The sequence below is a fragment of the Stomoxys calcitrans genome, chromosome 2, assembly GCF_963082655.1.
Source record: "Stomoxys calcitrans chromosome 2, idStoCalc2.1, whole genome shotgun sequence".
Lineage (NCBI taxonomy): Eukaryota > Metazoa > Arthropoda > Insecta > Diptera > Muscidae > Stomoxys > Stomoxys calcitrans.
The window spans coordinates 197,532,519-197,548,223 of record NC_081553.1 but is presented as its reverse complement, the minus strand read 5'-3'; the positions used below and the strand labels follow the sequence as shown (position 1 = coordinate 197,548,223).

General features: G+C 39.9%; 1 protein-coding gene across 1 annotated transcript; it reads left to right on the top strand.

Annotated features, from left to right (window-relative positions):
- Window positions 1-9,671: 9,671 nt before the first annotated feature.
- LOC106081767 (ribonuclease H1) lies at window positions 9,672-11,266 on the top strand. The gene is made up of 6 exons (XM_013243960.2): window positions 9,672-9,847; window positions 9,909-10,173; window positions 10,237-10,508; window positions 10,576-10,846; window positions 10,906-11,067; window positions 11,223-11,266. Exons 1-5 carry the CDS (start codon window positions 9,750-9,752, stop codon window positions 11,005-11,007), a joined length of 1,008 nt encoding a protein of 335 aa, XP_013099414.1. The 5' UTR covers window positions 9,672-9,749; the 3' UTR covers window positions 11,008-11,067; window positions 11,223-11,266.
- The last annotated feature ends 4,439 nt before the right edge of the window (window positions 11,267-15,705 follow it).

The window sequence follows — 15,705 nt, the reverse complement described above, 5'->3', positions numbered from 1 at the left end:
CGCTGCTAATGAAGGCTTTTCTTTTAGCAGCATTACTCCCGATGAATTATTTGATGCTTTTATGTCTGTTAAGTCAAATGTCGCTGGGTGTGACGGGTTCCCGAAAAAGTTTTTTAAGATTATCTTCCCATTTATTTCCGATTTTCTTCTTTTTTTGGTTAATAACATAACCATGACCTCCAAATTTCCAAACAGCTGAAAGACTGCTAGGATTAATCCTATAAGGAAAAAGAGCACCACTGGTAATGTATCGGAATATAGACCTATAGCATTACTGCCGGTGCTTTCGAAGGTAGTGGAACATGTTTTGATTGCTTTTACATGATTGCCAATGCGGCTTCAGGAAGGATAGAGGGACATCCATGTTGCTTTTAGGTCTTACCGACCAAATTCAAAATTGCGTGGCAGGTCACAATATCTGTATTTTGCTCACCTTGGATTTGGAGAAGGCCTTCGATTGGGTGGATTACTTCGTCCTGTTGTAAACTTTTGTTTTCCTATTTGGTTGATAGAAAGCAATTTGTTCAGATAGGTGATATAACTTCATCTACGCTGCCGGTTATAAGCGGAGTTCCTCAGGGATCTGTACTCGGTCCCCTCCTATTTATTGGTGAACACCATATGCATATGCGGACGCTGTTCAGATAGTGTTTGTAGGTACGCGTCGTTCTTTGAACGTTCTTCAATCGAAGATTGATTTGGCCTTGCCTTCCTTGGCTGCATGGATGCCTGCGAATCGTCTGTCTGTGTATGCGGCAAAGACTAAGGCTCTTTTTCGGAACGAGTGATACTCCAGACGTGAGGCTGGTATATAATGGGGATGAAATAGGATTTGTCCATAATATTCAGTGCTTGGGTATACTTTTGGATGATAAATTGTCATTCGATTTGCACATTGATAATGATGTCGCCAAAATAACACTTGGCTCCAGGCGTCAGCTTTATAGCACTGACATGGTATTACCTCGATATATTAAGGAACGACTGGTTCATGCTCTTATAATGCCACAACTCCTGTACTGCCTAGAGGTACAATATATTCTGGAACCACTGCAAGTAACATGTTGAAGGTTAAACTTGTTTTAACTAGAGCAGTACGCTACATTTTTTCTTGCAGGTTATTGGATCATATTTGCCCGTTTGTTAAAAGTTTTCTTGGTTGTTCCTTCAATGATTTTGTTAAAATCTGATTATATTCTACAAAATCTCATTTTCTCCCTCTACTCGAGTTAATCAAATGCTCATAGCAAGAGTTCTACCCCATATGAATGGGATGTTTTCTATAAGAGTAGCTCGTAAATTTGATTTACTTCCTAACTCCTTGCGAAAAAAAACTGCTTCGACACTTTGATGAGATACAATAGAATGATTTCTCTTTTATTTTTTTTCTTTTTTTCCTTTCCCCAATTTTAAAGCCCTCTTATAGGGCTTTAAAATTAGGCTATGGGTCCAGATCGGATTATATGGCAGCTATATCATGTTATGAACCGATTTCACCCATACTTGGCACAGTTGTGGAAAATCATAACAAAACATCTCGTGCAAAATTTCAGCCAAATCGGATAAGAATAGCGTCCTTTAGTGGCTCAAGAAGACAAGATTTAAGATCGGTTTATATGGCACAGTTGTTGGAAGTGATACCAAAACATCACGTGCAAATTTTCAGTCAAATCGGACTAAAATTGTGCCCTCTAGAGTTTCAAGAAGTCTAGTCCCAAGATCGGTTTATATGACAGCTATTGTATATCAAAACATGGACCGATATGGCCCATTTACAATTCCAACCGACCTGGCAAAAATTGAATCAGGAAGCCATTTTGTGTTAAGTCATACATTTTAAGGTAAGACTCTTGTCCTTTGTATTGCTGGGAACTATAGCATCAGCGTTTTGGTATCTGAGTCACTTTTGAAAACCATAACTTAACTGAGTTACTCACAATCTATGGCCTTCAAAAATTAGCGCGTTAGTCAAAATAATTTGCTAATTGAAATTAAAAGCACATGTATAGTAACTTGAACATTGCAAACTTGTTTTATGGAAAATTTTTAGTAAATTTACCTGTGGTACCAACATTGATTAAAATATTGAAGTAGACCTGGCAAAATATCGATGGAACTATCGATATTTTATTTGTTTTCTTTTATTTGTTGTCTGAATATTGATGGATATTTTTCCTATCGATACTATCGGCAAAGTTCGATTTTTTGCAAAATTTAACAAAATTAGGCGATCCTACACTGTATGTATTTTTTACGATTCATTGCGCCTATAGATGGCGCAATTATCATCTGGTTAGGCAAATATTTTTATACCCTCCACCACAAGATGGGGGTATACTAATTTCGTCATTCTGTTTGTAACACTTCGAAATACGCGTCTAAGACCCCATTAAGTATATATATTCTTGATCGTCATGTCATTTTAAGTCGATTTAGCCATGTCCGTCCGTCTGTCTGTCGAAAGCACGCTAACTTTCGAAGTAGTAAAGCTGAAATTTTGAACAAATATTTTTTATTAGTGTAGGTCCGCTGGGATTGCAAATGGGCCAAATCGGTCCATGTTTTGATATAGCTCCCATATAAAAAGATCTTGGGTCTTGACTTCTTGAGCCTCTAGAGGGCGCAATTCTCGTCCGATTTGACTGAAACTTTGCACGTGGTGTTTTGGTATCACTACCAACAACCGTGCATGGTCTAAATCGGTTGATAACCTGATATAGCTGCCTTATAAAACGATCTAGGGTCTTGACTTCTTCAGCTTTTAGAGGGTGCAATTCTTATCCGATTTGGCTGATATTTGGTACGTGGTGTTTTGGTATTCCAACAATTGTGCTAAGTATGATACAAATCGGTTTATAACCTGGTATAGCTGTCATATAAACCGATTTTGGATCTTGACTTCTTGAGCCACTGGATGGCGCAATTCTCATCCGATTTGGCTGAAATTTTTCACGAGGTGTTTTGTTATGACTTCCAATAACTGTGCTTAGTATGGTGCAAATCGGTACATAACCTGATATAGCTGCCATATAAACCGATGATGGTGTATATGGCATGATGGAATGATAGATGGTGTTGTATCACATTCCTACTTGCCGCACTTTACATTGCATGGCAATTTGTCATTACCTCTGTAAACAAATACATACAATGCGTATGAGCATAAATGTTAATCAACTGGCGTGCCTGTTAAGACATTGAGCGAAAATGTAAAACAAGTTTTGTTTGCATGGCCACAGAGATGGACGAACATCAAATGTAAACAAACAAAGCTACTATCGAAGATTGCTTAATAAGATAAATATTTAAATTTCAAATGAATATTTATTAATGGAATTTTATTAATTTTAATAAAATAGATAAATAAAAAAAAAACAAGGCAGCTCAATGCATTATAAGCAAAAGAAGTAAAAGTGCGTTAAATTTGGACGGCCTGAATCTTGTATACCATCGTCTATGGTGTTGAGTGGATAGAAGGTAAACGAATAAATTTGGAGAAGCACATTGGCATTGGACAGATGTATTGTAAGCGATATATTAAAATTTATATACACTGGGATATAACAGTTGTTTAGAACAAACGGGGTTAGCTATATTTAAATCTGAGCCGATTTGTATGAAATTCAATAGAAATGTCGAGAGTCATAAGAAAATCCTTCCTGCCAAATTTCGAGAGAATCGGTTAACAAATGAGCACTCAATTGCAATATTTCTCAAAATCGGACGTACATATTTATGGGAGCTATATCTAAATGAAATTCACCATTTATGTCGAGTCAAAACAAAATCCTATATATATATATACATATATATATAGAGAGAGTTATATATAGAGAGCTATTTATATATGAGATCTATATATAACCATGAACCGATTTCTTCGGTAATGCCGAAATTCACCGGTAATGCCGAGAGTTATAAGAAAATCCTTCCTGCCAAATTGCGAGAAAATCGGTTAGGTTAGGTTAGCTTGAAAAGATGGTGCAGATATTAATCCGCCCCACGTCACTATGAACATACACCTTAGCCAGTAATCGGCTTGTTGTGAGCTCTAACATCTATATTGTAAACTCTAAAAAGAAAATTTTAAGTTAGCAATTCCGTGCTACTTACAAAATCCTTAATTGTTTTCAATACAACTCCCCTAAGTTGGTTCATGTCTGGTATTGTGTCTCCACCTGAGTGCCGGTATCTGTTAGACGCGATAGCCCGCATGCCCTACACATGCTACCACTTGTCGTACCGATTTTGCATAAGTGAGCTCATAGTCCTATGTGTCCCGTTATGATACCAATAGCTATACTGACCTCCTTCTTACTTCCTTTCAGTAATAACCTCGTCTTCTCACGATCTGGGTCCCCCCATAGGATTTTTGCCGTCCTACCGACCGTTTCGCTGTTCCACAATGTTGCATGCGCATTCGTCGCCCACGCCCTTAACTCGAACTGCGTCGACCCGAAAGACTTCGGATTAACCAAGTTTATTGACGGCAGTCCTCTGGCCTTCACCGCCAATCGTCTGTCCTTTCATTTCCCCTTACACCATTATGGCCCGGCACCAAAACGATGCGAATTTTGCCATCCTCAGAGAATGCGTAAATCTCCTTCTTACACTGCAAGACGGTTCGTGACCTTACCGTCCTGGTTGTTATTGCCCTTATGGCAATTTTACTGTCGGTAAAGATGTTCACATTCGACGTCCTCGTGTTAGCACCACACCACTTCACGCATTCCGTGATCGCCCGGATCTCCGCTTGCAGAACCGTATTATAGTCAGGCAGTCTAAAACAGATCTCAGTCCCTGGGTCCTCAATGTAGACCCCCAGGCCCAATCTGTTCTCTACTTTTGATCCACCCGTGTAACATGATCTTTCAGATGGCAAATTCCGTCAGTTCAAACTGGGCCGATGGCAGCAGTGCCTTGCACTCGACCATGTGTCGTCTCAGGTATCCGATAGGAAACCTTTTCCCTGCCGTCTTGATTATACCGCGATGGTATGAGTTGCTCCCATCCTCAATCCATTCTCCCATCGCCTTAAGTATCATAACCGCAGTGGATGCCTCACACTTAATCTGTATGTCAATGGGTCGGATATCCAGAATAGTCTCCAATGCCTTAGTGGGCGTGGTCCTCATCGCTCCGCCTATGCCAAGACAACATGTTCTCTGAACCTGTTGTATGGTCCTTATGTTGCACTTGTTCTCCATAGCAGTCCACCAAACTACTGAGGCGTAAGTAAGTATTGGTCTAATCACGCTCCTGTAGAGCAAGTGGACTATCCTCGGACTCAGGCCCCATTTCGAGCCTACGGCCTGTCTACATAGTGCCCAACATCTGTGAGCCTTCTCAGTACGCTCCTGAATGTGACACTTCCAATTCAGTTTCCTATCCAAGATCAAACCTAAGTATTTAACCTGGTCAGATATCGAAATCGTCTTATTGAGAAAACGTGGTGAGTTAAATTAGCCCACCTTCGTCTTCCTCGAAACAGGCATATTTCAGTCTTCTTAGGGTTAACATTGCGACCTCTGGTTTTAGCCCAGTCATATACCATATGCAAGAACCTTTCGGCCCTTGAGTATGTTACTATTGGGTTGCCCAAAAAGTAATTGCGGATTTTTTAAAAGAAAGTAAATGCATTTTTAATAAAACTTAGAATGAACTTTAATCAAATATACTTTTTTTACACTTTTTTCTAAAGCAAGCTAAAAGTAACAGCTGATAACTGACAGAAGAAAGAATGTAATTACAGAGTCACAAGCTGTGAAAAAATTTGTCAACGCCGACTATATGAAAAATCCGCAATTACTTTTTGGGCAACCCAAAGTTCGCGCCATTTTTCGTTGTTGGTGTGTGTCAATGACACATTAAATTGTGACTCAATTCAACACTTTGCACTCTTATGCCCGTTCTGGCTACTTTCCCATTTCTCTGAGTGTATACGTTTATTTAAGCACCAATGGGAAAATACGCCACACAAGCTGAACTCCATCATAAATTGGCATAGACATAGTGGTCATAAGTTATTTTTTTATTTCAGATTGCTTAGCACCTAATTAAACGTAAACTTTGATGGGAATTTTTTCATTTGAACTGAGTATTTAATTGTCATGTAAAATGAGACTTTGGCGAATGTGTCTCATAAGCAGAGACTCAAAGAATAGGAAATTTGTCATCTCAGCTTAATATATAAACACAGAAAATATGGAAGAATAAAGATAAAATAATTAACAATTGGGTAAAGAATCTTCTATAAGTGCGGCTGAATCTTCTATACCCTCCACCATGGAGCGCTTTGTCAAGTTCTTTGCACGGTTTTTCTTTATATTGGGTTGCCCAAAAAGTAATTGCGGATTTTTCATTAGTCGGCGTTGACAGATTTTTTTCACAGCTTGTGACTCTGTAATTGCATTCTTCCTTCTGTCAGTTATCAGCTGTCAGTTATCAGCTGTTACTTTTAGCTTGCTTTAGAAAAAAAGTGTAAAAAAAGTATATTTGATTAAAGTTCATTCTAAGTTTTATTAAAAATGCATTTACTTTATTTTAAAAAATCCGCAATTGCTTTTTGGGCAACCCAATAATTTGTTTGCGTGTGTTGGTCGACGATCAGCTTGATGGCAAGATGGTGGATTGCACCGAATGATTTGTGATTATTGTGACATCTTAAACACTGAATGCAACCTTTAAGATACATTGGGCCAATTTTCATCCGATTAGGCAAACATTTTGTGCAATGATTTCTCTCATGAATTCCAACTGACTTAATTAATCTTGGTTCAATCTGCACGCTTCTGGTCCGTGCCCAGATTGAAAATAACCCCGGACCCTGGTTAAGTTCATTTTGCCAGAACCGTTTCCATCATCGGTCGATATCAGTGAAGTGTAACCGGTGCATGGAGTGGGTACATTTTCGAGCTTGAACTGGCCTTACATCACTGCGGGCGTATAGTCACACTGAATATGTTGCAAGGTGGTGTGAGAACATAAACAGCAGTGGGTCACAAGCATCGTCGGACAATATACACAACAGCAGCACCCCACCCTGAATATTTCCAGGCCAGTGCCGGGAAGTGTATCATTTTTGCAATTGTACGTAAGGACCGTTTAAGTAATGGAGGTGGGGGATTGGCCTTCGTGATACACCATTCGGTACAGTATAGACCCATCTAGGCTGTGCCTGGCGCTAGTGAACCCTATGTGGAATGCATGGGGATAGCAGTCAGGTCCGTTACTGCCGAAATAGCGCTATACAACGTGTATATACCGCCGGTCAGTGGCTGTGTAGCCAGGCTTACAAGCCCGACATAAGTGGGCTCCTATCTGGCTATAATCATCTGGTTCTAGGAGTCTTCAATGCGCATCTCATTTCATTCTCCCCTAGGTTTCGACCAGCGGGGCATAGCTTTGCCAGAGCAGGTTGAAGCCTCCACGTTTTGCACGGCGAATGAGGATGCCCCCACTAAGATTATGAGGAGATGTAGCAGCTCGCCAAACATTGCCATTGCATCCCCTGACGTATCGTCCTCCTCTCCTCTCCTAAGTGACGTATCATGGCAAACCGTAATTTCCTTGGTATCAGACCACCTCCCCATAATTCTCACCATCGACCGACCACCCGACTTCATAACCTCTGAGCGCCGGACGTTTATCAATCAGAAGAAGGCCGATTGGGCTTGGACTTCAGTGAACTGACATCTCATCGAATGTTGTAGTTACCGAGAGGAAATTCCGAGACATCATAAACGCAGCAGCCGCTCGCCTTATCCCAGCCGGTCGAATACCCTAAATGGGGCCCAATTTCCCTGCGCACGCAGTGGTACTCGTAGACGAGCGTGATGGACCCCACTAATCCCAGAATCAACGAGCTGAATCTGGAAATAAACAGGGTATAAGTGGAATTTGTGGCTGAAAAACTTGGAGCAATGTAACTTAGGCACCGGTTTAGGCAAGTTGTGGTCTACTGTTAAGTCACTCACTCTAGCACCCCGTTGACGGGATGACAGGACCTCAGTCAGTCGAAGAGATTCGTCAGGTTGTTCGACAGTCAATTTATTGTGAATCCCGAGAGTGACAGGGCTAAGAGGACAGCCATTCGTCGAATACGTGGCCTCCGAGCCGATAGACAGCCATCACAATTTACCGTGGGCGAAGTTACGAATTTCATCCGTGGTTCGATATCATCTAAGGCATTGGGCCCCGATGGAATCTCTGCTCTGATGCTGAAGAATCTGAATCTATCTGGAGTTGAGTACCTTACTACTATCCTCTACCTGTCTTTGAACACTGTTATAGTTCCCGATGTCTGGAAAATGGGCAGAGTGATTCCGCTTCTGAGTGGACCCGACTTTGGGGGAGTCGTACAGACCTTCTATCACCAGTAGCCAAGACACTTGAGGCATTACTCCTTCCGAGCCTCTTAGGAGAATTTCCATTCGTAGAGCTTCAGCATGGATTTCGAAGAATAATAGTATCCTGGGGGTGAAAAAACATGATTTGGGACAGCTGATAGTGGTCCTGACTGAACATTGAAATATCAAATCTTTGACGTCGCGTTGGATGCGAGAAAATGCAGACTTCTGCAGGATGTGCGACGACGAAGAAGATTTGGAGAAGATCGAGCGCCTTTTGTATACCTTCCCCGCAGTCGCAAGAAAACGCAGGATATTGGGTGAACACCTTTTTCCGTGTCTGAATTTCCTTCTGGCACTTTATCCTCTTGTCATTCAGGAATTCTGTAGAGGCATGCATTGGCTTACTGGATCAGAATCTTGCAGATGAGAGTTTCTTGTTGTTGCATCTGTGTCTGCATGGATCTAGAGGTTCTCTCTTGCAGCGCTGAAACTCTCGCTGTACAACATGTAAATCCAACTTAAGGATTCTGGGTAGTGGATACCTGTCCACAAAATGAGGGTTTGGTTGATCCCTGCGGTAACAGCCCTGAAGGTATTGCTTGGATAGCATGCTGTTATGTTTTCGCACGGATAAGATCTTTGTCTTTGCCTTTGGAGGCCACCGTGGCGCAGAGGTTAGCATATACGCTTGTGAGGCCGAACGCCTTTATTTGCGAATAACTTAATTTCACGTTGCATGGTCCTATGAAAGCATATATTTTCACCAGATATATTCATTTACAGGAAGTGGCAGTTGTTCAACAACAAAATATTGAGTGCACTATCTGTCAAAATCTGTGTTTATTCCAACTCTAATTGAGTATGTTATTGTTTATGTGTTTTATGGTTCTAACTATAATAGACACACACAACCAAAGCTCGTTGACAGGTTGCACTTAGCGAGAAAAAATTGTTCTCAGCTTTTTACGGTACATTACCTGGTAATTATGTCTTGCATTTTCATTCGTAATTGCAAGAAAAAATTCTCCAACGCCTATTATGTCTCCCTGTTATGCAAAGAAAATTTCATTTGGGCTCAGGTACGCAGCTATCGAAATTTTCGGTAACGCATTTCTTATGGTATCGAACATATAGCTAGAGGTGCATATTGTGCTCTAAGCCGCAATTTCTATCACCAAAATAAGTTTGCCATGACAAAAATATCTTTCAAATATAACAGTTCGCAAACTGTACATTTTTGCCATCAAGATACATGCGACATGGTGTTGCTACATGTCGCTTCGTTTAAACCACTGCCACTGTGTTGAACAGCTGGTTTCATTGCATTTTGGTTTCGGCATTTTTTTGTTCCGGCCGCTGAGGGAGATTAAAGTTTTAGTTTTGTGGCCGTAAAAGTAAATGAATATTGCAAACTCCTTCGTAAATCAAATACCAAGACGAATTATGTCCTATTATGCAGTGGCAATTGGCCGAGAAATTGGCATATATGATACGTGGTAGGTAAAACCAGTTAGGGTTTATTGCAACATTTTGCTATATACCTACATACAAACACAGGTCAAAATGCGAGGAGAAAATAAAAGGATACAGGGGAGCACGCTATAAAAAATTCCCTTCATTGGAGGATGCCAAATCATTCATATATGAACACCACAAACATAGACTCAGTTGGGAGGATATTGCAAAATATGCCGAAAAGTATGAGGACCCCATGAAAAAAGTGGCGCCAGTGGCTGCACCGATAACAATGCCAGTGGAAGATTTTTGGCCTCCCAGTGATGGCGATACTTATGATGAAAACCAAATAAGCGATCATGATTTGGTAAGTCAAAAGTGAATACAAAAGAGTGACCTTTAAAACTATCTTAACTTCATTTTTTATTAGTTAATGGCTTTGGCAGAAGTTGAAGGATTGCCAGAACCCATGAGGGCACCAAAGCGTAAGATGGAATCCATTGCCAGCAGTTCGACAAGTAAAATACCCAAATATGAATCGACGGATTGTCAATCGACTGGTTTAAAGCACATAGGCAACTTTGAGTTTCACATTGATGCCGAGGGCTATGTTATAGCTTATACTGATGGTTCCTGTTTTAATAATGGCCAAGCTAATGCCTGCGCTGGTTATGGAGTGTATTTTGGAGACGAACATCCTCTGTAAGTGGATTCACGATTTTACTAAAAACATTTTTTTGACAATAGTTTATTTTTATTCTCAATTCAGTAACATTGGAAAGCCTGTAGAGGGTAGAGTCACCAATAATGTTGGTGAAATTCAGGCTTCCATTTATGCCATAAAGACGGCAAAATTATTGGGCATCAAAAAAATTGTTATTTGCACAGATTCCCAGTTTCTTATAAATTCTGTAACGCTTTGGATGAAGGGTTGGAAAGCCAAAAACTGGAAATTAAGAAACGGTGACCCTGTTAAGAATGTGGACGATTTCAAACAATTGGATGAATTACTCAGCGGAAAGGAGGTGGATGTAAAATGGGTAATGTTGATGGGATTATGGTAATACCTTTTTTTTAATTTTTTGGCTTCTACTTTCAGAATTATGTAGCTGCTCACAATGGCATTAAAGGCAATGAAATGGCCGACAGCTTGGCTCGACAGGGATCTGAAATCTATAAACGTTTGCATTGGAATAAGTGAATGTGGATATGCATTTAAATTTTTATTTAGGATAACATTTGAATCAGACATTAAGATCAGGTATTTTTTTTTATTTTTTTTTTAATTTTTTAATTTTTTTTTAATTTTTTAATTTTTTTTTAAATTTTTTAATTTTTTTTTTAAGTTTTTTAATTTTTTTTTATTTTTAATTTGGTCCCTGCTGCCAATGACTTTTATTATATTAAATTTAAAAGAAATTAAAATCGGTAAACCAATTTCTCTGTGTGGTACAAAAGTACGTCGATTTTTATCTTCTCAAAATAAACAAAACTATCACTACATCACATATGCGTTGGAAAAAGAGAAGCTAGCAGATAGGGTGTCGAGCTAAGTTAGTGTCGTACTTATGTACTAGCTGGACAGGGCCTGCTCCGCTGCGCCTTCTTTCACTCTCACATTTTATCTCAGCCCTATACTGACACAGTCAGAAAAAAAGTCCTGTTTTGGGGTGCTGGTACGGCCTTTCAGATATTTCGCCCCAATGTGGATATCATTTTAGTGCTCTAATTTCAAATACCTTTCACTTGAGCCTTATATTGCTGGGGTCGGTAAATATATCCGATGTGGGGGTATTTCTGGGGATGAGGTGGACGCCCATATATTAGATTTGTGCCCTAGTTTCAAATACAGTTCATTTGAGCCCCATGTTGCCATTATTGGTTTAAATTTCCATTTGCGGGTTCGGGGAGTGGCGCGGCGCCCCCTTGATATCCCATCTTAAATAATGATACCAAATTTTTGTTTTTGAGTTATTATAAACAAACTTAGTTTCGCTTAAATCGCCCCAACCATCTTCGAGATCTGGCGTTTTTTGAATATAGAGTAAGGGAAGGGTCCGCCCATTAAAGTTTGGATGTTAGATCTACTTCATTCTCTTGGTTTTGGTGGTGGATTGGAGTAGCCAAACCCTTTATCCCGAAAGTGGATATCAGATTCATACTGTACTCCCAAAAACCACATTTGGGCTACATATTGCTATAGTCAGTATTTATACACTTGGCCATAAAATAGATATCAGATCTGAGCCCCTTTTTGCCATAATCCACAAGTATGCCTCACACAACAAGGAATACATTTTCATGTCGGATTTGTAACCTACTTTTAAATACCTTTCATTTGATACACGTATTGCGCAAAGCGGTCAAAGTGTCCTGTTGGGTGGTGTTTTGGGCGATGGGAACCCCCCGACACTAAAAATAATTCAAGTTGATGTTTACGTGCCATAGTCCATTATTACTAATGCGCCTTAAAATATGCAACACATTTTTTTGCTTGTATGTGAATATGTGGCGTTTGGGATTGCTCTAAAGAACCGTTAATATTGCAATTTTGAACATGAAATGTGAATTTTGGGGAAGAAATTTTAATTTAAAAATTAAATTTCTAAATTTTTATAAATTGTTTAGCTACAGTACCCATACCCGACACGGTATAAGTGTGAGCATCACACATTGAGGTGCGATCTGTGTGGTGTTCATTGCTGTCACGAGAAGCTTAGATGCAAGCCAACGGGCGCGTTCACAGGTTGCGGATAGTGGAATGATCCATACGGAGTAGCTTCAACGGTAGTCGCGGACAATCAGTGGTATCGAGCGGAGAGTCTCAGTGAAAGTCGGGCGGGAGCGGCTCTTGCACAAATACTGAGTGCCTATTATACTCGCCCGATATGACAAGGCGAGTTATTGGCGCATTTAAATAACCAATGGCAACCCTGTTTCTGCGGTGATCGGTTCTTTGGACCGGAACGAGCTTGCTCACCAAGAGGAGCTTGACGAGGATCGCCACCTCCACATGAAAATGTGGCTACAACAACAACAACCTTCAACATACGTGCCAAATATATATAAACCTATATAAACCGATCTCCCGGTTTGACTTCTTGAGCCTCTAGAGGGCGCAATTCTTTCTTTTCTGAGATTTTACACAATGACTTCTATTACGACATTAATAAAAAAAAAATGTGCCAAGTATGGCCTGAATCGGTCTAAAAGCTGATATAGCTCCTATATATAAACCGATCCCCCGATTCGATTTCTTGAGCCTCTAGAGGGGCGATGTGTTAATCGATTTGGCTAAAATGTTGCACAACGACGTCTGCTACGACCTTCAAAATACGTGGCCAATATGGTCTGAATCGCTCTAAAACCTGATATAGATCCCTTATAAACCGATCTCACGATTACACTTTTTGAGCCTCTAGAGGTCGCTGTACATGTCTGATTTGGCTGAATAACGTCTCCTATGACATTCAACATAAGTGCCAAATATGGATAGAATTGGTTCATATCCTAGCTCCAATAGCAAAGCAATTCTTATCCACTAGTCCATGGTGGAGGGTATATAAGATTCGAAATATGTAATCTTATCTCCCCCTTTTTCCCAATGGTATGGTTCGAAACACATATTGTAGATAGGAGAATATTTAAATGTTATTGTAGCTACACATAATCAGAACAACATGCAAATGACTCTAAAATAAAAACTTTCCCTTTGCGTATTTAAGCTCCCTCTAATCTATCGTTATCGAAAACAATCGAAATCTTCTAAATCAGCCAACCAAGAAATTTTACTTTTAAACATGACAAACACTTTTGGAGTAGCGTTTTTTCCACAGTCATTTTAAACTACCGCAAAACAACCCACTTTTGTTCTCGTTTCATTTCTTGGTTGTTGTTACATTAGTTGCTGTTGCTGCTGCCATAATGCTTTCGCAATAAGGAAAGCAAAAAAAAAAAACAAAAACAACTAAGAATCATAACAATGCGCAAGCGCAAATGTAAGACAGCCATGGGATACCAATTTAAGAATCAAAAAAAAGGGGGACATAAGACAACCCAAACAAACAACAAACCTTAATTCTGATTCACTTTCGTATGTGACACGACCACGCTAACAATGGCCAGCGTAGAAGAGTGGAGGTGATCAAAAGAGCTAAGTGGTCAAAAGACATGACCACAGCAACAAAGGCAGCGGCAATCGAGAAAGAAAAGAAGCGGGGCCAGAGGGAATATTTTAACCGCCAAACCAACATGCCGCAACGTAACGCAAACAATCACAAGACAGCCCCAACACTACAGCACATCATCATATAGTCATCGTCATTACCCCAAAAGAATACAAAAAAAAACAAACAAACAAAACAGCCACAGAGATTTTATTTGCTTAACAGTTTTTGCTGCTATCCAGGTTGTTGTTGTTGTTTCTGTTGCTGCTGCTGTTGTTCCTACCTTGTGAATATTTAATTTACGGAAAAATATTTTAACGACACCGTTGACCCAGTTTAGCATACCGCACCACACCACTCTACACCGCACCGCTCTACACCACACCACTCTACACCACACCACCTCACATTCACTTCTTACTCTTTAGCTCTCACACAACGCATGCATGCACGCATACTCAGCATTATTTTGGCCGGCATTTTACGCACACCTGCGCACTCAAGCTCACCCGATCGTTATTCGCTCGTCTCGTTACTTAAGATTCTGTCGTTGAGATGTTCGTAGTTCTGAAACAGCATTGAGGTAACCACGGCCCCAAAAGTTGCTAATTAATCGGTGGTGGCAGCTACAACACAACAACACAACGCAACGCATTGCCATAGCCCCAACCTCCATATACATGATCTTGTCATTCAGCTCTTTATTTCGTGATCTTTGCTAGTTCCTTTTCGCTTCTTTCTTCTTCGCTTTTTTTTTTTGGGTTGGTTTTGGCTGCAAATTAACAAAAAATTTGCTTCATTACGAAGAAAGTGTTAAAAGAGTTTAATAGGGTGGGCACGATGACAGAAGGCAGAAGTGCCAGAGATGAGAAGAGAGAAAGAGGCAGCCCGATACATATATGTAAATACAGGGTGTGTTTTGAATGAATTGAATGATATTTCCTTGCGGAAAAATACCAAATTTTGATGTAATGTTCAAAGTTTCTTAATTTCTAAGAAACTTTCTTTAAAAGTCAAAGTATTACGCCTCGTTGTTCGTTCTATTGGGTTGCCCAAAAAGTAATTGCGGATTTTTTAAAAGAAAGTAAATGCATTTTTAATAGAACTTAGAATGAACTTTAATCAAATATACTTTTTTTACACTTTTTTTCTAAAGCAAGCTAAAAGTAACAGCTGATAACTGACAGAAGAAAGAATGCAACTACAGAGTCACAAGCTGTGAAAAAACGCCGACTATATGACAAATCCGCAATTACTTTTTGGGCAATCCAACATATAGGCTCAAAACTCGCTTAACCGATTATACTAAAATTTTCACAGAATTAAAAGAATGACCCTCCGTTGAAAATCCGTTTTAATATCCGAAGGGAAGACGGATCATCTTTATTACCTAAATATTTAAAAATGCCAGATCTCGAGTCTCTCTTTTATATTAAACCAAAAACTAAGAATATTAGACAAGTAAAAGCGAGCTAAGTTCGGCCGGGCCGAATCTTGGATCTCGAATATGGGATCTAGACCGACATGGACCGAACTTGGCACAATTGTTAAGAGTCAGAACAGAACTCTATATGCAAAATTTCAGCCAAGTCGGATAAAAATTGCCGCTTGCAAGGGCCCAAGAAATCAAATCGGGCGATCGGTTTGTATGGGAGCTATATCATGTTCTTGACCTATTTGGACCGTCATTGGCACAGTTGTTGGGAATCATAATAGAACACTATGTCCAAATT

Excerpts from the sequence above, each read along its gene's own strand:
- LOC106081767 (XM_013243960.2), top strand. The coding sequence starts at position 9,750 with ATGAATATTGCAAACTCCTTCGTAAATCAAATACCAAGACGAATTATG. Across the intron at positions 9,848-9,908 it reads ATTGGCATATATGATACGTG|GTCAAAATGCGAGGAGAAAA; the intron begins GTAGGTAAAACC and ends ATACAAACACAG. Across the intron at positions 10,847-10,905 it reads AGGAGGTGGATGTAAAATGG|AATTATGTAGCTGCTCACAA; the intron begins GTAATGTTGATG and ends TTCTACTTTCAG.